Source organism: Gnatocerus cornutus, chromosome 2, assembly GCF_029298725.1.
Source record: "Gnatocerus cornutus isolate USDA-ARS CGAHR chromosome 2, icGnaCorn1.1, whole genome shotgun sequence".
Classification (NCBI taxonomy): domain Eukaryota; kingdom Metazoa; phylum Arthropoda; class Insecta; order Coleoptera; family Tenebrionidae; genus Gnatocerus; species Gnatocerus cornutus.
Window position 1 is genome coordinate 10,118,860 of NC_142234.1, and position 26,551 is coordinate 10,145,410.

The 26,551-nt window shown below is 31.7% G+C and overlaps 4 protein-coding genes across 4 annotated transcripts; all 4 read left to right on the plus strand.

The window, feature by feature from the left end:
- Positions 1-828: 828 nt before the first annotated feature.
- Positions 829-2,370, plus strand: LOC148178861 (odorant receptor Or1-like). Its single transcript, XM_088029481.1, has 6 exons — positions 829-835; positions 1,032-1,746; positions 1,794-1,893; positions 1,940-2,044; positions 2,094-2,249; positions 2,299-2,370. The coding sequence occupies exons 1-6, from the start codon at positions 829-831 to the stop codon at positions 2,368-2,370; spliced, it is 1,155 nt and encodes a 384-aa protein (XP_087885607.1).
- Positions 2,371-7,064: 4,694 nt separating this feature from the next.
- Positions 7,065-8,561, plus strand: LOC148178862 (odorant receptor Or1-like). The gene is made up of 5 exons (XM_088029959.1): positions 7,065-7,963; positions 8,007-8,110; positions 8,157-8,257; positions 8,304-8,459; positions 8,508-8,561. The coding sequence occupies exons 1-5, from the start codon at positions 7,236-7,238 to the stop codon at positions 8,559-8,561; spliced, it is 1,143 nt and encodes a 380-aa protein (XP_087886085.1). The 5' UTR covers positions 7,065-7,235.
- A 4,619-nt stretch (positions 8,562-13,180) lies between these two features.
- LOC148178863 (odorant receptor Or1-like) lies at positions 13,181-14,277 on the plus strand. Its single transcript, XM_088029484.1, has 5 exons — positions 13,181-13,312; positions 13,343-13,911; positions 13,949-14,060; positions 14,111-14,215; positions 14,260-14,277. Exons 1-5 carry the CDS (start codon positions 13,181-13,183, stop codon positions 14,275-14,277), a joined length of 936 nt encoding a protein of 311 aa, XP_087885610.1.
- Positions 14,278-20,978: 6,701 nt separating this feature from the next.
- On the plus strand, positions 20,979-25,365 carry LOC148178864 (odorant receptor 46a-like). The gene is made up of 8 exons (XM_088029485.1): positions 20,979-21,709; positions 21,761-21,860; positions 21,904-22,123; positions 22,172-22,256; positions 24,254-24,276; positions 24,782-24,835; positions 25,075-25,077; positions 25,256-25,365. Exons 1-8 carry the CDS (start codon positions 20,979-20,981, stop codon positions 25,363-25,365), a joined length of 1,326 nt encoding a protein of 441 aa, XP_087885611.1.
- The last annotated feature ends 1,186 nt before the right edge of the window (positions 25,366-26,551 follow it).

Consider the following 26,551-nt stretch of genomic DNA (forward strand, 5'->3'; position numbering starts at 1 on the left):
TTCCGGACCAACAAATACATGAAAATCTCAACATTCATCCTAAAATATAAGCGAGAACTGTTTAAGCATTTTGTTGGATTCAATATAAACAAGTTATAACAATAATTTAATTAGAAAAAAGTGACGTACTAGACCTGGCTAAAACTGCTGTGTTTGTAGCGATTTGCCCTAAAATGATGAAATTAAAGAAGTTGTTGCTGCTTTTAGTAAAACTACAACCACTCCTAATAAAAATGAATTAAAAAACTAATTTTACTCACTTTAAAATCCTCTGGTAGTGTTTAATACAGTTTACTAAGTTTTTGTTGAATTCTTTTCCTTGGAGGTCTTTCAAATCGTAGTTCAAAATATCACACTGATGAACTTCAACATCATAAAAGCATAAATCAGAATGTCTTGATTTACATTCCATATACAGACAAATTTATAAAAATAAGTAAACTCAATACTTCAGTATCAAAAGGGTACCAAACTTCAAATGGCAAATTTCTATCTTTGGCTAGTGTAAAATTATTGAGCACAGGTAAATTTTTTGTTGCTTTCCACAAATATGATCGAAATCTACGCTGTCTATTAGATTTATTTTGAGTTTATTTCGTTCTTCAACAATCCACTTAAAAAAAAAACATTTCGACAAAGTATTAAAAAATTATATATACCTACCTAAAACTGTCAAAATAGAGGTTGTACTTTACATATCTTCGATCTAAAAATAAACAAAACCTTAATTTTGCACCAAGATAAACGAACCTGAAACACACTGCACATCTTTTCATTTACATCGACTCAAAACGTTACATTATTAATCTAAAAAAATAATTTTATTTCATGAACCGTGAGAAATTGCCACGTGGCAGCTCTTCCAAAAACCAACTAATTAAAATTCTTATTATGACTGTCCCTACTTATTGTCCCATTAATCATTAATAACAAACTTCTTTGTAATTACATCTCAAGCGTCTTCCCTAAAATTAATAAACCATCACTTCTTAATATATACTAAAGTATTTTGAAATAACGTCAGTTTTTAGCCATGGAGAGCTTTGACTGGACAGTGTCCATCACACCCAACATCATTGGTTTAAAAATCGTGGGGTTATGGCCTCCCGGCAAAGCCTACAAACTCGATCTGTACTCATTCTTCGCTGCAGTTGCGGGAGTTGTCATCATCGGAGGTCACAATTTATCTCAGATTATCTACATTTGTTATGTTTACACGGATATGAAAGAATTGATAGCGACGATATTTGTTGCAAGTACTAATTTTCTTGGTTTTATCAAGACGTTCTTTTTTGTGAAGAATCTCAGGATGATAAAGGAGTTTTTGGTGGTGTTAAATAATGAAGAGTTTAAACCGAAAAATGAAGAACAAGTTGAAATGGTTCAAAAGTCATTGGATTTTTGGAGATTTTTATATTTTTGGTACAACACTGTTGTTTATTCTATTGTATTGTTGTGGTGTGTTGTACCAGTAGTTAATGGGTTCGATGGGTTACCATTTCCGGCGTGGTATCCTTTTGAAGTCAACACAACGAGGAATTATGTTGGTGCGTACGTGTACCAGCTTTTTTGTATCTGGCCTATTACTACCGTTAACTTAAATTTGGATACTATAACGTTAGCGTTGATGATGTACATTTGGAGTCAGTGTGATCTATTGTGTGATAACTTGAGGACTTTACCCAAAAATCAATGTTTCTTGAAAGAGTTGATCACATGTATAAAACACCACAGAAGAATCCTCAGGTAAAATAACAAAGTTGCGGCATAAAAAATAAAACATTTTTTTTCAGATTTGCAGAAAATTGTAACAATTTTTTTAACATGATTGTTTTTGGGCAGATAACTACAAGTTCAGCAGTGTTGGCTTTAACAATGTTTCAACTAACTCAAGTAAGACAAAAATATCATAATTTCTTCCAATCACAGTAATTTTTAGGTTGATGTTCTTAGCAGTGAGGGTCTGAATCACCTTTTGTATATTTCAGGGCTCATAATGCAGATTTTTTTGTATTGTTGGTTCGGAAATGAAGTCGAAGTGAAAGTGAGTTGGTATACAATTTTTGATTGGTATTTTATGTCGCTTTTTGCAGAGTGGACAAATATTGTATGCTATTTTTGAGTCAGAGTGGTCAAACCAACGTCCAGAAGTCAGAAAAGTGCTGCTTATATTTTGTGTAGAATGTCAGAAGTCTATTGTTATAACAGCGGTCAAATTGTTTCCTCTGTCGCTTAAGACGTTTATCTCGGTAAGATACCTAATTTAATTATGAAATTAAAATTAAGGGCGATTTCTAGGTGCTGAGATCAGCGTGGTCTTATTTTGCTCTTTTACACACTGTTGGGACTACACAAGACTTGCATAAGTAATGTGCATTGTTAATTATGAACTGAATCATATAATTTTATTTTATAATGATTAATTTTCTCAGCGCTAATTTGACTGAATTTTGATATTAATTAAGAAGTTTATCAAAACATGAACATTACGATGTATCTAATACGTTTGTATGCTTACATGTAAAGTGTACATCATAATAGTGATGATACAAATAATTCATCATAACCTAGTTACTGTTTTATAATAGCATAGTTAGCTTTTATATTTGGATAGTTGCCCTTAATCCATAATATTCAATGTATTTTCAAAAATAAAAGTAACTCCGAAGACCAAAATTTAAAGATTTCCATTTCCTCGATCTTTTTTCGTGTTCAAAACTTAAGCTAAAAATTGGAAATTTGCAAAACTGTTGGGTGGTAGCATTGCCACCTTTGTACATGTTTCGATAAAGCTTTGTATTTACTGCGGATATTAACTAATTCATAAAAAACTTGGACGTTAACAAGTAACGTCCTCGTTTATTATGAATTACTTAATATCCTTCTCAAATAAATAGCTATTTAAATGCTAGAGCACCATAAATTCATAAATAGGATTGTTAAACTAAAACAATAAATGTATTTAGCAAAAAATAGCTTTTCAGTGAATCAAGAAATTGTTGAATCAATTATTATTAACTTCAAAAATAAAAAAATAATCATCCATCTTTGAATTTAAATGTTTTTAACATTTTACATATAGTTTTACTTTAAGCATGATAAGAAATGTTACTGAGCCCAAAATTTTATGTTTATAAAAAGTTTGATTGTAACCCGGCGCATCCACCATTTTTGTACAAACATTAATTTTATCTAGAATTAAGTTTGTTGTATAGTTAAGTAATTATAGTTCAATAATTAATTGTAATTTAATGTTTTGTAAACTAGTACATAATTACTTTATGTCTGTACTTATATCGTCAAATTTTAAATAAAAAATCTTACTGCCGTGTTAGAAAACTTAAAATTAATAATTTATATTACTAATGATATTTGCAATCGTTTTGATTTACTCTACTTTTAATACCTGTTGCCAGGACAATATTAAATAATTTGAGGTAAAATTTAAATAAATCTAATCTATTTATTTAAATCAAGTAAAAATTATTGTGCATGCGTTATATTTTTAGAACAGTTTCTACTTAATAAACCAATTTGGTATTCTTTTCTTATTTATATAATAAAGTAATTATTCCTAAATTTCGTTGCTATTATAATAGAAATTATACATTTTTCAACCTGTTATTTACAAAATAGCCCGTCCACTTACCATGTCAATATTTTATCAGCTCCAAACTTTTCTTTATAAAAATTGCTTCAATCAATGCATAACCTCAGTTCTAAACATTTTATCACCGTGATGACACAGTATTGGAATTTACCTCACAAATCAAACTTGATGATGTTAAAATTTGTGGGTTTGTGGCCTGATGAGAGATACAAATTCGACATTTATACGTTTTACACAACTATCGTTATCGTGGTTTTTGTCACTGGTCACAACTTTTTTCAAACTACCAACATCTTCTTTGTCGACGATCTAAGCTTAGCAGCAGCTATTATTTTTGTTGTTTTATCGGATCTTATCGCAATTCTCAAGTTTTACTCCGTCTTTTCCAATATGAAGGTTGTCAAACGCTTGATCAACGACATAAACAAAGAAATGTTTTTACCTAAAAATAAACTGCAACAAGCTGTTGGAAACTCTAGCATACAAATTTGGCGAAGAATTTTTTTTCTTTTTAGTGCTATGGCTGTGAATACTGTTTTTCTTTGGATGTTTTTCCCTATTCTGGATGGTACATATAAAGAGTACAGATTACCATTTCTTGCGTGGTATCCTTACAACTATAAGACTTCGTTTTTGTATGTAGTCACGTACGTTCATCAGGTTGTTGGTATTATTTACATCGCCATTGTTAACGTGTCTGTTGATTCTTTGATCTCGGCTTTTATGACGTTTGTTGGAGTTCAGTGTGATCTTTTGTGTGACAACTTGAGAAAATTACACCCATGGAACAACGTTTCAAGAGAATTTCTTAAGTGTGTTGAGCATCACTGGGAAATTCTGAGGTTGAAATTCCCAATTTCCTAAAATGTTTTAACACAAAGTTGCAGATTTGCGCGAGATTCGAATAAATTCTTTGATTTCATTGTTTTGATGCAGTTTTTTACCAGTGCAGTCTCTTTAGGACTAACCATGTTCCAGCTAACTATTGTATGTACACAATTTGTTATTGTTGTTTCTTCACTTTTTCTGTTTCAGATTGCTCCTTTTACCAATGAGTTTTACTCTTTTCTGATGTATGGTACCGCAGTTACTGTGGAGATTTTTATGTACTGCTGGTTTGGAAATGAAGTTCAATTCAAAGTATGTCTTGGTAATGTAGACAGAACATTTACTTTCTTTACTTTATTTTAGAGCACTGATATTCCAACAGCTGCTTACCAGTTTGATTGGGTAGACATTCCATTTCAGCTGAAAAAAGATTTAAGTTTTTTTATAATGAGGACCCAAAAACCGATAATGTTTTCTGCCTTCAATTTGTTCTATTTGTCTTTGGAAACATTTACAAAGGTATGTCGGCATGCTGATATGTTATTGCATTTTAAGGTACTCTTCCAGATTATAAGAACTGCATGGTCCTATTTCGCTGTTCTGCACCACATAAACACCACAGAAGACTTAAGCATTCAAGAGGTGTTCTAACTTACAGTTTCTAATATTCTAAGTATTCTTTAAATTTTTAAATTTTTGATTTAGTATGTAACATAATTAAGCATCAATACAAAAGTATGTATGAGCACGACAACACTGTCCTTAATTTGTAGCCACTTTATTAAAGGCTTAAATAAATATTGCTGACTTCGTAACAATTTGCTACATAACTACACATTACATTCTTGTCTTTAATTTTTCCACTATGAATAATTCAGAATTGTGCAATGAGAGAGTGTGAACCAATGTGTGGTAGTTTCTTGATGACAGTTTTCTATAAGACGGCGCAGCAACTGAAAAGCACCTCATTTGTGCCGCGTTTTACAATGTGTGAAAAGCTCGATTTTAACTACAAGAACACTATCAAACCAAATTTAGTAGTTTTGCGATGTCTTGGTTTATGGCCGAAAGGTACATTTTATAAATTTAATTGGTACACAATTTATGCAATTTTTGGAGCTATTCTTGTTGCGAGTTATAATTTATCACAATTAATTTATATTTATAATGTGTATGCAGATTTAGAGGAGCTGTCTGCTGTAGTTTTTGTGGAAATCATGAACCTGTTGGGATATTTAAAAATATGCTTTTTTGTTTGTAAACTTAAGTTGATTAAACGGTTGTTTGTGGTGTTGGAGAGTGAAGAGTTTCGTCCAAGGACTAACAGACAAATAGAAATAATTCAGAAAACATTACGCAATTGGAGAAGACTTTATATCTGGTTTAGTATGATTGCATGTGTTGTACTTTCACTGTGGTTTATTTTACCATTGTTGAATCCAAAGGGAAAAAAAAGATTGCCTTTTAAGGGATGGTATCCTTTCAATAATTTTCAACTGTTATTTTTTTATCAGGCAATTTGTATGTGGTCTCTTAGCTTTGCCACCGTAAATGTGGACGCTCTAATATTTGCAATAATGATGTATGTTAGAATCCTTTGTGAAGTTTTGTGTAACGACTTGAAAAATCTTCACGGTGCTAACTATAGAAAAAATCTGATCCTTTGTATTAAACGCCATAAAAAAATCATATGGTTTGCCAAAGAAAGTAACAATTTCTTCAGTATAATAGCTCTTGCACAAATGGTCACAAGTACTTCAGATTTGGCTTTAACAATGTTTCAATTAAACTTGGTAAGAATAATTATTTAAAAACATGTCTAATTAACAAATCTAAGGTTAGTAGTGCCAATACTGAAGCTTTGGCATATGTTCTATATCTTTGTGCACTTACAACGCAGATATTGCTTTATTGTTTGTATGGAACAAACGTTAAAGTCAAGGTTAGTAGCATATTTTTGAACAAAATTATTTAATTTTTAGTGCTTTTAGAGTTGGGAAATTTCCAATGCTTTGTATGAGTCCCAGTGGTATGAGCAGCCAGTACGCGTGAGAAAAGATATTTTGATTTTCTTTATCCGGTGTCAGAAGCCGATTCAAATGACGGCAGTTAACTTATTTAAGTTGTCGCTGGCAACATTTTTAAAGGTAAAATAGTAAGTAGTTAGGCAAAGATAATTTTTTTGTTTTAGATTTTACGGTCGGCCTGGTCATATTTTGCACTATTGGTAAATGTTCACAACTCTTAAAATTCAACACAAAAAATTTCATTGTAAATCTAAATACTAATTTATATGGAGCATCCACTATTTTTAGACAACTTTTATCAGCCAAAAATTCTTTAAGAAAATGACAATTTAAATTTTTTTAGTTTTTTAGTCATTTTCTTGTAAATATTTTGCATTTTTATTTTAAAATGAATTGTTAAAATTTTATCCCACCATACGTTCTTGACACACATATTACCCTTCACAATGTTTGCATTTAAAGTGACCTCATTTCGATTTCATATTAAAGGGCTCAATATCTTCATGCTTATTTACTTCCTAGAGACACCTCTACATTATTGAAAAACGAAATGCAACTCACTCTTTAATTTTACCGTTGATTGGTAGTCAGAAACCCTTTCTTTTTAGCCTGATAGTTTTTAAAGTGGAACATAAAAATATACAATTATTAGTAAGTATGTCGAGGAAGGTAATTTGATTGGCCGCTAGCAAGCAATTCATTGGCCAGCTAGTTGATATAAGTGCAATCAATTCGAAGATGCCTCATTTCGCGTTAGTTCGTTGTGAAAAATGTCCCAGAAGTTCAATTGGCAGAAAACGATGGATGTTAATTTGATGGTGTTAAGATGGGTCGGAATCTGGCCTAAAGGTGACGACTTCTACAAAAAAGATTTCTACACTGTTTATGCGATATTTGCTGGAATTTTATGCATTGGAAGTCACAATATACCCCAAATAATCAACATTTTTTTGGTGTACTCTGACCTGCAAGCTCTGGCAAAAACGATTTTTGTTGAAACGACGAATTTACTGGCAGTCACGAAAATCTACTTCTTTGTCCGAAATTTACGGACTATTAAAAAGTTTTTTGTTTCTTTAAGAGAAAAGAGGTTCCAGCCACGTAATCAGCGACAAATTGACATTGTTACACCTGCTCTGAAAAGCTGGAGGACTCTACACATTTTTTTCATGGTATTTGTTTGGATGATTTTATCATCATGGGCTTTAAATCCATATTTCCACGATGGTATTAAGGATTATGAGCTGCCATTTGACGCGTGGTATCCGTTTAATGTTAAAAAATCACCGAATTATGAAATTATGTATGCGTACCAATTAATCTGCATGTGGCCATTGAGTATGGGAAACATACATCTAGACACTTTTATTATAGCCGTTATGATGTACATTTGGAGCCAGTGCGATATCTTGTGTGACGATTTAAGACACCTCACAGATGATAAAAATTACAGCGAAAAACTCATCCAGTGTGTTAAACATCATAAGGAGATTCTTAGGTAAGTTTTCTACATTTTAATTAAAATGAATTTTTATTCTTAGGTTCGCCGATGAGAGTAACAGATTCTTCAGTTTTATAGCATTGGGTCAAATGGCCACAAGCACTATCGTTCTTGCTTTGACCATGTTTCAGTTAGCTTTGGTGAGTTTTATAATTTTATTTTGCAGTGTTAAGAATTTTGGAACAGATAGATCCTGTTAGTGGTGAGGCCATGGGTCATTTACTTTATATCACTGGGCTTATAATTCAAATTCTTATGTATTGCTGGTATGGAAACCAGGTGGAAATAAAGGTTGGAATTTGTTGTAAAATAAAAATGTGTTTTAATTTTTTTATAGAGTAGTGAAATTGTTCATGCTTTATACGCATCTGAGTGGTTTAATCAAGACGAATCGGTGAAAAGAAGTCTTTTAATTTTCTCTATTCGTTGTCAGAGACCTATTCAGATGACGGCAATCAACTTATTTATACTTTCTTTGGAAACTTTTGTTAAGGTTAGTGATTTTATTTTTCACACTTTTATTTCACATTGCTTTTTTCAGATTCTTCGTTCAGCTTGGTCGTATTTCGCAGTCCTGCATAGTGTAAATGCTTAAACAATAAAATTTTGATGTTTAATTTTTACATTTACATAAAACATTTGTTGAAAAATAGTTATCAAACAAATCATTTTTCTGAAAGGCGTTTTTTTGTCTTATGACCATTTATTATTTATTTGCCAGTTTTAAGGTAAAAACATGTTCTAAAACTAATAAAAAATGAAAATTTAACAAAATCTGCTTCTAATATGTTTGATTTCAGTAATATTTCTATTTTTAAAACTGCAACAATTTTCTCAAATTGACAAATTGTAAATTGTAATTTTGACTGAAAGTCTGGTGTCAGTCGCTATTCGACAATAAACTCATTATTTTTTATGGCTTCAATAAAATTCTAAAATTTCTACAAGAAAAAATAGGTTTTACTGTTCTGTTATTAAAAGCTTTGTTTGATTTAATAAGATGTTTGATTAAAGTTAATTACCGTATCTACTTTTACCTTGTGGGTTATAAAACAAGTTAACATTTAATAATTTAATTTAATAATCAGCCACACATAAAAAATACACAACGTGTAATACTTTTTATTTTTGACAAATATGCTCCAACTCTGATATATTTATGGAATATGTATACTTACTTAATTTAGCAAACTTTTCTACTTACCTTGTAAAGATAAATTTATGTTGACATTATTTGAAAAAAAGTACCTATAACTCACTAAGAATTGAACCCGGCGCATCCACCATTTTTACAACAAAATATTTAAATGTTTTTAATTAAATAAAATTAAAATATATTAATCGTTTAGAAATAACTAAATAATTACTAGAACAAATAGAATAATTTATCACTGATAAACAAAAATATTTTCTTTTTTCGTTTCATAATACTTCACATACATTGGATTTCAACCCGTGCGAAATTTGTGTAAAATTATAGAACTGCCAGAAATAACTTTCTAGAACTTGCTAAAATGACAGTAATGTGATGTTTATTGGGTTCTTTAGTTTCTAAATCGATATTATTAATCTCTTTTAATTTTGTTTCCAAAGATTTACAACTGATTACGATCATCTGAAACATATAATTAATTAAGCAATAATTTGTTCACTGACTTGACCGAAACAGCTTCAGAGAAACTCTTCTATGTTTCTACTTTAACTCTACTTCAACGTTTAGATAATTAACCAGAGAAATATATTTGGGGTCACTCACAACTTTATTAAAGCCTTCTAAAATATGTAAATTATTTCAAGGACTATCCCCTATTTTTATCATTAATTTTGCATACTATGTGCATAATTAATTATTCCTTCGTGAGAATTCACGAAAATAAAATTTTTCTAATTAAAGCGCTCATTATCTTAATGAACCTGCTTATTATCTTGTGTCCATTTCATGAAAAGCCATCAATAATTAAAATTAGTAATAAGGATATCTTTAGTCGGGTAGTTTATATAAGCACAACCAATCCTAAGATGCCACACTTCACAGTAGGTCGTTGTAAAAATGTCCCAGAAGTTCAACTGGCAGAAAACAATGGAGATTAACTTGAGAGTGTTAAGATGGGTCGGAATCTGGCCTAAGGGTGATGAGTCCTACAAAAAAGATTTCTACACTGTTTATGCGATATTTGCTGGACTTTTATGCATCGGAAGTCACAACATACCGCAAATAGTCAACATTTTTCTGGTGTACTCTGACCTGCAGGCGTTGGCAAAAACAATTTTTGTTGAGACGACAAATTTACTGGCAGTCATGAAAATCTACTTCTTCGTTCGGAATTTACGAACTATAAAAAAATTCTTTGTTGCCTTAAGAGAAGAGAAATTTCAACCTCGTAATCAGCGCCAAATTGAGATTGTTACACCTGCTCTGAAGAACTGGAGGACTCTGCATATTGTTTTCATGATCTTCGTTTGGATGATTTTGTCATCATGGGCGTTAAATCCATATTTTCATGATGGTATTAAAAAATCTGAGTTGCCTTTCGACGCGTGGTATCCGTTTAATGTTAAAAAGTCGCCGAATTACGAGATTATGTACGCTTACCAGTTAATATGCATGTGGCCGTTGAGTATGGGAAACATACATTTAGACACTTTGATTATAGCCGTGATGATGTACATTTGGACACAGTGTGACATCTTATGTGACGATTTAAGACACCTCAAAGGTGATGAAAAGTACAACGAGAAACTTATCCAGTGTGTTAAACATCACAAAGAGATTCTTCGGTGAGTTTTATATAGTTTTATTGAAAATAACTTTTTCTTTTTAGGTTCGCTGATGACAGTAATAGATTCTTCAGTTGGATAGCACTGGGTCAAATGGCCACGAGTACTATCGTTCTTGCTTTGACCATGTTTCAATTAGCGTTGGTAAGTTTAATAATTACATGTTCAGTGTTAACAAATTTTTAATAGATAGATCCTGTTAGTGGTGAAGCCATGGGTCACTTACTTTATATCACTGGGCTTATAATTCAGATCCTTATGTACTGCTGGTACGGAAACCAGGTGGAAATAAAGGTTGTAATTGTTTTAAAATTAACGTGTTTTGATTGTTTTTTCATAGAGCAGTGAAATTGTCTATGCTTTATATGAATCTGATTGGTTTAATCAAGACGAATCGGTGAAAAGAAATCTGTTGATTTTTTCTATTCGTTGTCAGAGACCCATTCGAATGACGGCAATTAATCTTTTCATACTTTCTTTGGAGACTTTTGTCAAGGTGAGCAGGTTTTTTTTTAAGTTTTAATGTGTACACATCTGCTGCTTTCAGATTCTTCGTTCGGCTTGGTCATATTTTGCAGTATTACACAGTGTAAATGCTTAAGTATTATAATAACCTGATTACATTTAATGTTTAGGCTAGAGTGTATTTTATACAGAGTGATTATTTTAATGCCACTTCTTATAATAACTAGATTTTCGCATATGTCGATTTTTTTGTAAAATATTAAATAGATAAATTGTGTCAATGAAAGGGCGCAAATTTGTGTTTATAAATATGATTTTGAGTCAAAAACGACTACTAAATAACAACTTAAATTCAAAGATAAAATCAAGCACAATTAGTTTTTACAATGCAGTTATCGATTATGACAATTATCGTTTTAATAGCATTACTAATTTTTTCTAATAAAAACATAACAATAATAAAAATAGCAGTATACAAAATCATGTTAGTACACTTGCAAAAAGCTCATAGCAAAAGCTCGCACACCAGCTCTACACGCCGGCGCCGCGTCGTTGTGCCTCATTACCGCTCGTTTTTTGAGCGTTTGTACTTAAAAAAAAATTATTGTATCATGATATAATTAAATAAATTACATGTTTTTCCGAGTAAAATAGATAATGATATTAATTCCAAAACCAGCCTTAAAGTAACTTTGAATATGATTATGTTTGACAATCAAAAGTGTGATTTAAAATAATGTCTCTGTATAAATAAGCAATTTAGTTAATAAACAAAGCATTAAAAAAAATCTTCACTTTGTTTTATTTCATATTTTTGATATAAATACAGTTATAGTATATTCGGTAAGAGATTGGGAAATTTTGACAGTTGACATATAGGTTGGCAGCAAATTATGCCACAAAATACACTAAAAACATTGAACTGGGTTGACAGGGTTGACAGTAAGGTGACTAATTTTGTTATTTTAAATTTCGCGCGTATGGTACACTTTTTATCGCGTAGATTTAGTGATTTTTCTGTCATTCAATCTATCAATACCATTTTACAATACCGATTTGGCATTTGCCATTAAAATTTCGGCAAAATCTACAGAATCCGATTAAATCTTGAACATACAACGAATGTTATGCCTTACATGGCTTAAAGACCTCGCCTTTCGGCTCGGACCTCAGTCTGCGATCTGCGGTTGTAATCAATGCCATAACATATCTATGTATGTTAATAGCTATTACAAACATGATTTTTATTTAACGGTAAAATTGGTGGTCCTGAATATTGTTTATAATTCAAAACTTATTAGTTCAGGAGAAAACTTTTAATGTCCTTTGAAAATTAAAAACTTGAAATTTTAAGTACAGTTAATCTTTGATTCCATTTTCTGATTATTATTCAAATGGTTTTGGAATCATCCAGACATATTCGTGTTGAGATGGCCGTCAAAGTCCCCAGACCTAACGCGAACGTCAGATAGTCAGATAGTGAGATCATAGAGGCATTTTTCACCTTAGATTAATCGGTGACGTCGATCTCCGAGTTCTAGAATTTATTATTTAAATATACATTTTAAAGTAGTAATTTATATCTAATAGTATGCAAAACCTGTATTTAAAAAGAATTCTTTACAGTCATATTAATAATAAAATATTAATTATAAGGAAATTGAAATAAAAATTATACAGTCTGGATTTTATCAATATTCTAATAAAGCTGTTCCGGTCGAAGCTTTCAGTCTTATTGTTAATCTTGATCTACACGGATGGATATCAGTGCGGTGCTAGTGATACCTGCATCAAAAGTGTAAAAGTGACTTAAATTAAAATTGTGGTAAGTTTTGTGTATCAATCTAAACAAAATTAACAAATTGTTTTTAATGTAGTTGCACATATTCGAAATCGATCTAACTTATTTTATTTGCGTCTTCTTTGGTTGACGGTGGTTAGTATACAACAAGTATATTGCATTTCCTTAACATGGAACACTTCGAGTGGAAATTAATTCTTCGTCTAAATATTTTCGTCTTGAGAATTGCTGGTCTGTGGCCTCAAGGCGACGAATTGTATAAACGCGATTTGTATCTTCTATATTCCTTCGTGGTATTGAACGTATTTATAAACGCTTACAATGTGTTCCAGATAATAAATTTGTTCTTTGTCTACAACGATTTAGAGACTTTCGTTTCTATTGTCTATGTCGGTCTTGGTACTACATTCATTTCTGTAAAAGTAGTCATCCACATAAGTAATATTAAATATTTAAAACAGACGATGTTAACGCTTGATAGTGAAATTTTTCAACCACAAAGTAAAGAACAGGAGATTTTGGTGCAACCTGTTTTGAATTTCTGGAAAAGAATAAATTCAGCATTTTACATAATGTGTATGATCACGTTATGGTCTTTTATATTATATCCCATGGTAAATGGTGATTTTCGAGCTCATAGATTACCATTTCCCGCTTGGTATCCATATGATGTGACGAAATCTCCATTTTATGAAATTACCTACATATATCAGGCTACCTGCTTATTGTTCTTTGGAATGAGCAATATGACTATAGATTTGTTAATAACTGCTTTGATGATGTATACTGGTGCTCAATGTGAACTTTTGGCTGACAGTATGAGAAATTTGTCAAGTAATGGAATTTCGAAATTTCATACCTCTGTGATACGTTGTATTTTACACCATAATCAAATTATAAGGTAAGTTAAAGAGTATCTTAAATTGATATATTTATAGAACTGGTTGTAGTTTTGCAGAAACTTGCAATAGGTTTCTTGATAAAATTGTGTTGGGCCAGTTATTTACGAGTGTAACTTCTTTAGCGTTTTCTATGTTCCAATTGACTTTGGTAAACTCGACGATTTTATATTTGTAGTGTTGTTTATGGAAAAGTTTTAGGTAAGCCCCACAAGCAGTGAAGGAATTTCGCAACTTATTTATACTTCTACAATTATTGTGCAAATTTTCCTATATTGCTGGTTTGGAAACGAACTGGAAGATAAGGTAAGTGTAAAATAAGATAATTTTTATTACGGATTGTTAAACAGTTTCTATTATACGAGTAAGATAAATTTAATGTAAATTTCCAAAACAAATACTATTTGAACAAATTACGTTCTGTTTTTCGCATATGAAACTGCTGGCCGCACATTATGTTGATTACTAGGTTATGTATAAAAATTTTGTATGATTATTTAATGACTTTTTAATAAATTAGTTGCAAAAATTTACCTTAAAACAAAGCACTTTTACTATTTCACGTGCATATAGTTAGTTTAATTTTATATTTTACGTTTCAAAAATTTCTAGTTCTAAGAAAATGTTATTCTTGTATAGCAGTAACTTTGCAACCGAAGAGACAGTTAACAACTGAAGATCATTCGTAAATACAGAAAAACTTGCCTAAAATAAGATTTTTGTGTTTTATCCAAACGGAGCTAAAATATTCGATTTCATGTGGACTTGCGGCATTGCAAATCAGAGTTGCGCAACCCCAATCAAACTGATGCTACCTTAGCAACTGCGCCAACGCAATTTTGCGCCACTAACTTAAAAACGGGCCCATAGTTAGTTTTTACAATGTTCAACTCAGAATTTTTAACTACATTGATGGCTTATTCTATTATTTAAAATTGTTGAGCAAATTGAGTGATATTATCAAGCTTTATCAACGTAACAGTTATTTAACCAACAAGTTGTGTAATGATAGCGATTAAGGATCGAGGCATTTTAATTACACGAGCGACTGTAAGGAGCAAGTGGAATTAAAAATTGCCGAGATCGTTAGTCGCCATTACAGCACGTGTTGGTTACTAGTATATTGTAAAACAAGTGTTGATAATGAAAGATTGTACACGAGTTTGCAGAATTAAGCAAACGAGTGTGAAAACGAATTTTCAACACGTGTTGTACACGATATTTTTCCGACGACCACAAAAAACGCAGAGTTAATATTTAATTTTTTAATTAAAATTTATGGTAAGGTTACGCTCTTCCATTTGCTAATAACGGTGCAAAAACACGTCAAGTTATCTCTGGTCAAAACTTAAAATGTCATTCGGCAGAGCACTGTAGTCGCGGACAAAATAATTATACTGTTGCCCGGAAAGTTAGATATCGATAATGACCGATCTGTGTCAGCCTGTGTGCAATATAAAAACACACAGCTGTCAGCCAATCGGAGATCTCAAATTTTTTATTGCACACAGGTATGCTCATCGTTCGTCTTCGTGCTGAAATTGTTTAAAATTTTACATTTTCACTAAGGGAAAACTATATGAAATGTGGCATATTTTATAGTGGTCGTCGGAAATAGATATTTACATAACAAGTACGGAAAGTGACCAATTTTGCACGAGTGTAAATGTAGATGCACGAGCGCAAGAAAGACACGTTTCGACGAGTTATGTACACTATTTTTCCTATGACCTTCTATCATCAAAAAGAAACCATAAGTCTCGACAATACTTCATTTAACCGTGTGGAAAATGCCAGTTTCATAAGGGGTAGTAGGAAAAATACATTTTGTCAAAATAATCATTGTCATCACTTTCTTAAACATCTATAGAACTAAAATCGCAAAAGCCAAATTTATCTTAATCTGTCCTGTCAGTATCTAGCAGTTTCTGCCACTCGCCAATGTTTACAATTGCGGTATTTTATGAAAAGTCCGCTGTAAAGTACTTTAAAAGTCAAGACTGTAAACGCACTAAATATCTGAGGCCATTAAACAAGTTTGCATTGACAGACGACTTTTGCAGTGGCGCACCGATATTTTTAACTCCCTACTCTGATGTGAACGCCCATAGTCAACTTTCTCGCGCGAACGTTCCTGGTCGGTGAATGGAGTTACAAAAATGCAACTTCGCGCAGAATTCAATTTTGGGTGGCAGGTACTCTAATCAAAAGAGGGGAATAATTCAGACTCTGTAATAATACAACAGATAATTTTTTCTACGCTATCATAATAACCAATTTCGATGTGCACAAGTTATAATTACATACAACTCCAAACGTGCTTAATTTCAACATTGAACATGTAACATAAAGTGACATTAAAATTTTATAAGAAATGAAAAAATAAAATAATATATAGGATGTTCCATTAAAAAAAATAGTTTTTATCTTTAATATTATGAAAAAAATAATGTCATAGGTGCTTAGATATGTCCTCAAATATGTCCTAGGTGCTTAGATATGACATTTAAAAAAAATTAAATTTTTTTTTTTTCAACAATTCGTTTTAGTGTTACAGCAAAGAATCGAAAAATGATATGTTCCATTTAAAATAACAAAATTGATAGCTACTTCCGGTGCAACTGACAGTCAACGGAAGTTGATATTAAAACCCTAAGATAATTACATATTTACAATAATTATTCTTGTAGCAAAATTTTCAGATTTTAATTGAAATTTTTTTCCTAAAAACTTTAAATCAAATTTCGTGTTTACATATCGTGTATAAAAAAACTTCATACATCGTAAATCTCCTATTAATCGTTGACGTCGATTTCCACGTTCGTTCTAGAATGTATTATTATTTAAAAGAGAAACGTATATTTAAAAAAGCAGTATTCTTTCTACTCTCATTAATAATAAAATATTTAATTATAAAGAAGTTGAAATAAAATTTACTGTCTTTTATCAATAAACGGTCAATATGTGGCAGTGCCGGTTGAAGTTTTCAGTCTTACTCTTGAAGCATACGGATGTGAATGCAGTGCTAGTGATAAGTGCAGCATAAGTGTAAAAGTGACAAACTTTAATAATTGTGTTTGGTAAGTTTTGTGTACAAATATAAACGGTATTAACATGGCATTTCTTAATGTAGAACTAAAAATTAAAGTGCTTACTTAATTTATATACGTCTTCTTTGGATTACATTGGTTAACATGCAGGAGTTTAACTGGAAAAGAATCATCCGTATTAATATTTTGATCTTAAGAATTTCTGGATTGTGGCCTCAAGGCAATGAAGTGTATAAATACGACTTTTATTTTCTATACTCTTTCGTGGTAGTGAACGTATTTGTAAACACCTACAATGCGCTCCAAGCTGCAAATTTGTTTTTTGTTTACGACGACTTTAAGGGTCTCGTTTCCCTTTTCTATGTCGGCATTGGTACGATTTTGATTTCTTTTAAATTTGTTATTTTCGTCAGTAATATTGACATTCTAAAAAAGGCGATGGTAAAACTTGATAGTGAAAATTTTCAACCACAAAACAAAGAACAAGAGATTTTAGTACACCCCACTTTACATTTGTGGTCAATAATGAATTTGGGATTTATCGGAATGGGATTTGCCACGGTATTCTCATTTATACTATTTCCCTTGATAAATGGGGATTTCAAAGCACATAGATTACCATTTCCGGCTTGGTATCCATACGATGCTACGAAATCTCCATATTATGAGTTTAGTTATCTATATCAGGCTCTCTGCCTGTGCTTCATGGGAATCAGCAATGTAACTATGGATTTGATAATAACTGCTTTAATGATGTTTACTGGCGCTCAATGTGATCTTTTGACTTACAACATGAAAAATTCGTCAATACATGGAGGGTCGGAATTTAATGCATCTCTAAAACGTTGTATTTTACATCACAAAGAAATATTAAGGTAATATAAAAATAGTATGAAAAAGCGACATGTTTTGGATAGTTTTGCAGAAAGTTGCAATGATTTTCTGGATAAGATTGTCTTAGGGCAGTTTTTTACAAGTGTAATCTCCTTGGCACTTGTTATGTTTCAATTGACTATGGTGGGTTTGACATCTTTGTGTTTGTAGTGTTTTTAATCAAAAAGTTTTAGGTGAGCCCCCTAAGCAGTGAAGGAATTTCGCACCTTGTCTACACCTCTACAATCACTGTGCAAATTTTTCTGTATTGCTGGTTTGGAAACGAACTAGAGTATAAGGTAAGTGTACCTACTTATAATGTTCATTGCAAATTTATTGAATTTTGACTTTTTAAAATTTTGTTGTGGTTATTAATTTAATAACTGAACATATAATAGTATTTTGTACAACCAGTGGCTAAAATAGTGCTTTTTTTTACGCGTGGGCCATTTATATGCACGAGCCGAAGGCGAGTGCTATAAGGCCCACAAGTAAAAAAAAGCACAATTTAGCCACGTGTTGTATACAATACTTTTTGTATGACCATAATTTAACACAATACTTCTTAAGAAATCTAATTAATTTTATTTAAGTCAAAGTAACGTAAGCTACTTTAAATATATATGAAGAATCTCGTATCCAAAGCTTTTTCTGGATGAGAAGAATTGTCCTCCATGTCGGCATCTTTCTGAAAACGGACAGGAATTTTTGATCAAAATTTCCTGAATTTAATCCAGTCGTCATTGTTGGTGTTACTAAAGAAAAATTGTCAACAACCTAAATTTGCAACACAAAACGTGCACAAAACACGACATGTGATAGCGAAACAGATGTTTCTTGTACTTCTCCTGAAATTAGACAAGAAGCAAATGATTTACTTCCAGGAATAAACATTAATAATGTTCAAAATAGTACAATCCACATTACTTTTCGTTAACAAGTTTTTATGTTTTTTATTAAGAATTTTAAATATTTGTACTTGAATGTTGAATAAAATCTTAATAAAAATGGTTAAATTGTTAATTGCAGCTTGAATTATTTGCAATAACATGTTCTAATTTATTGTTCAAGTTTTTTATCACGCCGTGAAAAAAAATTTTTTTTTATAACGTTCCTCGAAAAAGCCACACTTTTGACGTTAGTAAGGGGTGTCAAAAATGGCATTTTAGGTTATGGTCGTACAAAAAAAAAAATTGTATTTGTTTTGAATTAAAATTTGGTAATATAATGCTTTGTATGTTAAAGGCGCCTACGTTATACATAGTCTATGGTCGGCTTAAGTTGTCAAGTCTTATTTAATCCAAGATAGAAAAAATATTGACATTTGAAAATGTGGTGAATGAAAATTCTAAATTATAATAAATTTAAATTACTATGAATTCTCGAACTAAGCGTTTTTTCGAGTTCAGAAATCAAGATTGTTTTAATGGCAAATTTTAACCTAGACCGACAATAAAAAAAGCTCTTTTTTTAATATTTAAAGGGAGTATTTATTGCAATATCTCTGTGCGTAAATTAGCAGGGAAATATTATTTTTCTGTGTCCATTACAAACTATTGAGATTTTGTGACGGTTTCATGTTATGGAAGTTATAAAAATATCTGTACCACAGTTATGTTAAAAAAAATTTTTTTTGTCAGCTTCTAGAGTTTTGTCAACTGTGAGCGTATGCAAATTTTTAAAATTTTATCTGTAAAATTAAAGACGATTTTGGGGGTGGACACTAGTGTTGCTAGACCTTGTGTAAGTGTTACTTTTTAAACGTGGTTCTTACAAACGTGTTAGCAACGATTGTTTTCATTTATAATTTATATTCTTATTATTTTATAACTTTAGTTTAACCCCACTGTTTCACTATTTTTTAGTCTTTTTAGAGAATAATGTAGGCAATTTTGTTATAAGTAATGAAAAGTCCTCGTTGTCAAAGAAACACTTTTTCTGCCTAGGCAGAAATTATTTGTGACTTCCATTTTGTATGGCACTTGCACGATCTTAACTTTTGAAACCAATGTTTTTCACAGTAAATGTCATCATGTCATGACAACTACATGCATAGCCATCCATGTTTATAGTTCAATTTGCGTTTACTCATTGTCGGACGTGGAACTGAATCTTTCGTTTGGAGAAAAAGTAGTACATATTTGTTACTTGGCCGAAAATTGGCTTTTGTTGTTTCGCCTTGCTACTGCAATTTAATTGCTTGACAAAAAGTACCACTTTTCTGCCATATAACAAAATCTATTATTTTTTAGTCGTGTTGACAAATGCTAAAACGTATTTTTTTAGTCCAAGAGTGCTAAATTAATAATATAATACACTGTAATCTTCGACTGATAATGAGCCTGACTGAACTCAAATTGCAACCCAAAATAGATATTACTAAATGTCAAGATTGTAAAATTTTGCGTCAAATTTTTTTCTATGAGTACTAGAACTAAGAGAACTAAGAGAACTAAGTTGATATCCAATACGTGCATTAGAAAAGGTTAAATTAAAATTTAGCCGTCCAGGTTATAGATGGCACTGTCGCAGATTATCTCAAAATTGAGCTGATACATTTTCCAAATATGTACTTTTTTCTTTATGTTGTATGAATGTGCTTAGTTGTTTACAGATTGAGCGTTTTCAGGACTATAGTTAGTAGATTAAAGGAATACTAACACGTGAAATTTTTGCATATAATACTTGTTGATTTAATAACTAAGTATTTCTCCCCTATAAATTAGTAATTTTTTTGAACCTGTCGATTGTCCACCATTATTGTCCAGTGTTGTACAATTAGGCTCAAAATGTAATTTCTAAGAATAGCCACTTTAAAAATTAAATCTTGCAAAATAACTTATTTGGGTCTTTTTTTACAAATTCTCAAGTAACGTCTACTTTGAGTAAGTACGTCGATTAATTTTTTTTTAGAAGTAATATTTATAACCGGATAAAATATCATGAGAATATAACCAAATGATATTTTTAATTTCGGGTTACATTTCAACCAAACCTGTCATTACAATTAATTCATAATTTACTCTAAGAAATATTCAAATCATAGATAATTACTTCAATAAATATTTGATCACGGTGAAAGACAATACATTTTTTGCTTTCAGGCCTCACTGATTATTCTGTCTTAGTTCAGTGTTTTATTTAATATGGAACGCTTCGAGTGGAAATTAATTCTTCGTTTAAATATTTTCATCTTAAGAATCGCAGGTTTATGGCCTCAAGAAAACGAAGTGTATAAATGCGACTTTTATTTGTTATACTCCTTCGTAGTGGTGAACGTATTTGCGAACACTTACAATGTGTTTCAGACTGCAAACCTGTTTTTTGTTTACAACGACCTAAAGGCTCTTGTTTCTCTATTCTATGTCGGTCTCGGTACTCTACTTATTTCTTTAAAATTTGCCGTTTACATGAGTAACGTTAAGGTTCTAAAGAAGGCTATAATGACGCTTGATAGTGAGATTTTTCAACCACAAAATAAAGAACAGGAGTTTTTAGTGCAACCTACTTTACATTGGTGGAAAAAAATCAATTTAGGATTTCTTGCAATGGGCGGTGCCACGTTATCCTCATTTGTACTTTATCCGATAATAAGTGGTGAATTTAAAGCACATAGATTACCATTTCCGGCTTGGTATCCATACGATGCGACAAAATCTCCATTTTATGAACTCACTTACGTATATCAGGGTGTCTGCTTGTGGTTTATGGGAATCAGCAATATTACTATAGATTTGTTAATAACTGCTTTGATGATGTACACTGGTGCGCAGTGTGATCTTTTGGCTTACAAAATGAGAAATTTGACCAATCATGGAGTTTCGGAATTCAATACATCTTTGATACGTTGCATTTTACATCATAAAGCAATTATAAGGTGAGATAAAATGTAATTTTAAATTGATATAATTATTTATAGTCATTGTAGTTTTGGAAAAAATTGCAATAAATTCTTAGATAAGATCGTATTGGGGCAGTTTTTTACGAGTGTAATTTCGCTCGCACTTACAATGTTCCAATTGACTCTGGTAGGTTTTTAGATTTTTGGTGCTGTTTAAGAAAAAGTTCTAGGTAAACCCCTTAAGCAGTGAAGGAGTTTCGCACCTTGTCTACACCTCCACAATTATTGTGCAAATTTTTCTGTATTGCTGGTTTGGAAACGAAGTGGAAGTTAAGGTAAGTAAATGCATGCATACTAGTATAACGTACGCATGCTTTAAAAAATTTAAAGTAGACCTTGAAAAAAAAACATATTCCGTTATACATATACTCATTTTTGCTTTTTCATCCAGTTTGTAGTTTTTGTGTGAAAAAATTGTTTTGCCGGCTTAAAAAAAAGTGGCTCTGTTGCTAAAGTTCAGTCAAGTCATATCTTTTTTCAGTCCTGAAAATAGAGATTTTTACACTTTAGTAGTACGAACTAGGTGGCCCTCGGAATTCTGTAGATCTCTTTTTTCGTGAACCTCGCTTTTCCGTGGCGTTGAATTTTAATTTGAGATTGTTTATATGCTATACTATGAAACAAAGATGGCCTCGGAAAAATTAGGTTTACAAAAAAACCGAGTTCTAAAGAATTCCGATGGCCACCTAGTTAATTGCATTTTGTCATTTAACATTTAACAAAGAAAGTGTTAAGATAACTTCATATTTTGTGGTTTTCGTTTTTTGAAACTCTGATAGAAATAATTACGCATGGCAAAATGTAGATTTTCCTGAAAATTTTAGAATCAAAAAAATAATAAAAGGTTTTAAGGTTCTAAAACCACGCGCTTCGCTATTAAAAATTTAACAGTACTACGCAGAAAATTCATAAATCAGACAGGCTTCGTCTTTCGTGGTTTCTGAGTCTATTGCAAATTCTATTACTCATACAATAAAAGAAGAAAAAATATAAGACACACGGTGTAGTCTCCCATTCGGGCACCACGTCATAGCAAGAAAAAAATATACAACAGAATCTCGCAAATGTATATAAATTGGTGAGTTTCTATGAATACAGGCGATTTCTGAGTTGGTGTCCTCTAAGCCATAAAATGAGGCTGTTGTAAACCAGTAATAATCATCTCCTAATTACCCAATTTACGATTTTCTTTTGTGAATGTGATGCGGTACGACTCTCGATCTTTGTTCAAAACATCTGATGACAGGGGTGGAAAAGGAAAACAACAAACCAACGACAATAGAGCAGCAGTTACAAAACTGGTCCAAAAAAGATTATACAGAATAACAGAGTTCGCTCACTTACTAAATTTCTATTTAATCAAAGAAATAAAAAAAATTATAAATAAATAGAATATTGACTTAGCCATGATGTTAACGGAGATGATTGAAGTTACAAAATTTGTCCAATCTTTTACGGTCGCTTTTGCGTTTGAGAAGCTCTGGTACCTGTCATGGGTCCCAACCATTTTATGACTTAACAGAAATCGCCTGTAAATTCGTTAAATCGCAAATAAACATTGCATTTCAATATTCTCGATAATAAAAATTATTATACACTTTCGAGATTTTCGCTGTCATATTTAAAATGGACCTATAGAAAAATGGTCGAGTCAAAAAACTTTAGAACATTTTGAGATGTGAGCAATAATTATAAATGGGTTACAGTAATTTATATTTTGGGATACATTGTTTGGAAACGACCTGTTTGTTTAAGTTTATTCATTTATAAATTGGTATTGACCAGGGGCTGAGTTCACCTGATTTTGTCGCTGATTGTCTTGTGATTTTGTCTAACTTCCCCTGATTTCCGTGTGATTTCGTCTAACTTTCCCAGATTTTTTTTTGATGTCGCGTCTAACTCCTGATTTTCTATTGATATCTTAATGATTTTCCCATATTGTCTGCCTGGTGATTTCTTATTGATAAGATGACTTGTCAAAAATGGCACACACTTAACTGCCTTTTATTTTTCTCGCTAATTTCCTCTGATTTCCTTTTGATTTCGCCTAACTTCCCTGATTTCCTTGTGATTTCGTCTGACAATCCCTGGTTTCCTATTGAATGCCCCTGATGTTCTAATAATTTTCCATCGATTTCGTCTAACTTTCTTTTTTTTTTTTGTATTTCGTCAAAGCTTCCCTGATTTCGTAATGAATTCCTCTGATTCATAGTGATTTCCTAAAACTAACACACTGATTTTTCAGGAAGATTAATCCTAGAAGTTAATATTTTTCAAAAATGGCATACGACAAACTTCCCTTGATTTCCTTGTGTTTTCGATTAACATTCTCGGATTTTCTTGTAATTTCGTCCAAATTCCCCTGATTTTCTTGGGATTTCGTCTAATTTTCCCTGATTTCCTAGTGATTTTCTCTGATTTTCTAATGATTGGCCCCCGATGTTCTAATATTTTCTCCTGATTTTTAGTGATTTCCTCTAACTGCCCCTGATTTTCTAGTGATTCTCGAGTATTGATAAGCATACCCGCTGTTTGCAAAAAAGGTTTATTTGCGCTTTTTCTTGAACTCATGCAATCACACAATAGATTCTCAGTTTAAGAAGAAAAAATGCTGTTGATAATTTTTCATGAAATTCTCCAGTTACCTTTCAAAACAATCTTTTTTTACCGAAATAGGGACCTAAAAAACTCATATAGCTCACTCAAAGCAAATACTTGTATCCGAAACATGCGTGAAAAATCGTATTTTTTTGTAAATTGAGAGTACGGATCCGTAATTAATTAATGTCAGATTATGTTTTCTTCACAGCTCGGACTGATTTTAATAAGTGCCGTTTCTCTGGAGGAAAACAATATTTTATGTATTTAAACATTGTTTAATTATAGACGTACTTTTTGGGGTATTTAAGGTTCTGTTTTTTTTTGTTAGATTAAAATAAAACGATTATCAGGATGTCCGGTCCCATTCTTCAGAGATTTCGCATTCTTCATTCCTTGTGAATTTATTGTTTTCTTCGAATTCATACTTATTTATCGGTTCATTTATAGTGAACATTATTTTAACAAATCCTTATATACCTCCTCCTTATCTCTGCTTGAACAGTGACTTTAAGTCTTAATTGGAGTACTCACTACACAATAGTACCAAACTACCAAATAGCAGATTTTGTTATTGATGAAAAATATCGGTAAAATGAGCCACCCGACTATCCCTGTCTGATGGTCGGTTTTTTTCTGGTGAGAAAGGGTGTGAAGTGGATGTCGGTATACTTTTCCAAGTTGAGACTCGTTATTATGGCCCTGCAATAACGATTACCGCAAACATTATCAGTGGTTTCAAGGTTGTAAAGAACCCTGCCATAAATTATTTCTTAGGTAGGCCGAGAGATCTCAAACCAGGAACGGCTGACATTTATTAATTTTTTTCTGATTTCTTTTTAAAATTTAGCAAATAAAATAAATCCTGACACTACTTAGTAAGATTGGTACTTATATAAAAAAAAAATAAAAAAAAATATTCAGGGTTTAGTGTCACGGATAGCTTTGGCACCAAATGCAAGTTTTGTGTCCGGTGCGGTTCTGGTCGAACCCTAGTGATGAGCTGCAACCGCAATTTATGGTCTGCATTGTGAAGAAATTTAACTTTTACACAAAGAAGCACCCTCATAAAAACGAGTCTCAAATTGGAAAAGTATACTTATAAATACTCATAAATAACAAAACTCAAGTGCTGTGATGGTGTACTCCTTTTGTGTAATAACTACGTTAATGCATTTTTAGTCTCTCTAATATCTATTATTTACTGCTTTAGAACGATTGAATGTCGGCCGAGTCGTAAATGGTACTTACGTTTCGGGGTATTTATGATGAACGGTTCGTTTTTCTTTTTTTGTTAAACTACAATAAAACGACCATCAGGACTTCTTAATCCCTTGTTAATTTATTGTTTTAGTCAAATTCATATTTGTTTATCGCGACTATCGCTGTGTGATGGTCGTTTTTTTAATTGTGTGAAGGGGAATGGGGTGACGCCGATTTAGAACTAATAATTAAATTATGAAGAATATTTAATTTATATCATCAGAACAGAATAAGTTAGGATTTATTTGTAGATATGTTTTTTTTTGTAACTTCTCCCCGTGCCAAAAATCACACGCTTGCAATAAAATTTCCATCGGTAACTGTTTCGAGAAATATCCCAATATGCGAAAAATTAATAAAAAATCGTATTGTTTCGAAACGCTATTGTTGTAGTAGGTCGGGAATGGATTAAAATTTAGAAAGTCGAAATTGATTACACGTTCGTTTCTTTGATTATGCTTTAAGTAATAAAGTCTTCGTCACCCGGAAGGGGCAGTTTGTTTAGATACCACTTCAGATCCCAAGAAAAGAGGTAAAAAATACTGTTCATAACACTCGGGCAATATTTGAAGCTCCGCTGTCAAGTTATCCAGTTGCAGCAGGTACCAAATAGTGATTTTATGGCTTAATTGCAGTACTCACTATACAAAAGCATTAAACCGGTAAAGTAGCAGATTCTTAAATTTTCTTATCTTTTACATCTTTTGTGTAATGAGTTCCCGCAATTAAGTCTTTCACACTTGCATTTTTTGTCTCTCTAATATCTACTGCCGCCGAACGATTAAAAATCGACCGAGTCGTAATAAAATTCGATACTCGTCGCGTCCATTTTATTTATCTGTTCTACTTTTGCATAAGTACCCCTAAAAAGGGCCTATTAGATACTTTATATTTATGCAAATTTTTTATACAGACTATCAACAAATGTTTGTCCATCAAATGATGATCTGTGATTGA

What these genes read in the sequence shown, in the direction of transcription:
- LOC148178861 (XM_088029481.1), top strand. An exon ending in GAAATGAAGTCGAAGTGAAA is followed by an intron (nt 2,045 to 2,093) that starts GTGAGTTGGTAT and finishes CGCTTTTTGCAG; the next exon opens with AGTGGACAAATATTGTATGC. An exon ending in CGCTTAAGACGTTTATCTCG is followed by an intron (nt 2,250 to 2,298) that starts GTAAGATACCTA and finishes GGCGATTTCTAG; the next exon opens with GTGCTGAGATCAGCGTGGTC.
- LOC148178862 (XM_088029959.1), top strand. Translation starts at nt 7,236, where the DNA reads ATGTCCCAGAAGTTCAATTGGCAGAAAACGATGGATGTTAATTTGATG. An exon ending in GTTTCAGTTAGCTTTGGTGA is followed by an intron (nt 8,111 to 8,156) that starts GTTTTATAATTT and finishes TGGAACAGATAG; the next exon opens with ATCCTGTTAGTGGTGAGGCC. An exon ending in CTTTGGAAACTTTTGTTAAG is followed by an intron (nt 8,460 to 8,507) that starts GTTAGTGATTTT and finishes TGCTTTTTTCAG; the next exon opens with ATTCTTCGTTCAGCTTGGTC.
- LOC148178863 (XM_088029484.1), top strand. Translation starts at nt 13,181, where the DNA reads ATGGAACACTTCGAGTGGAAATTAATTCTTCGTCTAAATATTTTCGTC. An exon ending in ATTCCTTCGTGGTATTGAAC is followed by an intron (nt 13,313 to 13,342) that starts GTATTTATAAAC and finishes AATGTGTTCCAG; the next exon opens with ATAATAAATTTGTTCTTTGT. An exon ending in CACCATAATCAAATTATAAG is followed by an intron (nt 13,912 to 13,948) that starts GTAAGTTAAAGA and finishes ATATATTTATAG; the next exon opens with AACTGGTTGTAGTTTTGCAG.
- LOC148178864 (XM_088029485.1), top strand. Translation starts at nt 20,979, where the DNA reads ATGGAACGCTTCGAGTGGAAATTAATTCTTCGTTTAAATATTTTCATC. An exon ending in CAATGTTCCAATTGACTCTG is followed by an intron (nt 21,861 to 21,903) that starts GTAGGTTTTTAG and finishes AAAAAGTTCTAG; the next exon opens with GTAAACCCCTTAAGCAGTGA. An exon ending in ACCCGCTGTTTGCAAAAAAG is followed by an intron (nt 24,277 to 24,781) that starts GTTTATTTGCGC and finishes GTTCATTTATAG; the next exon opens with TGAACATTATTTTAACAAAT.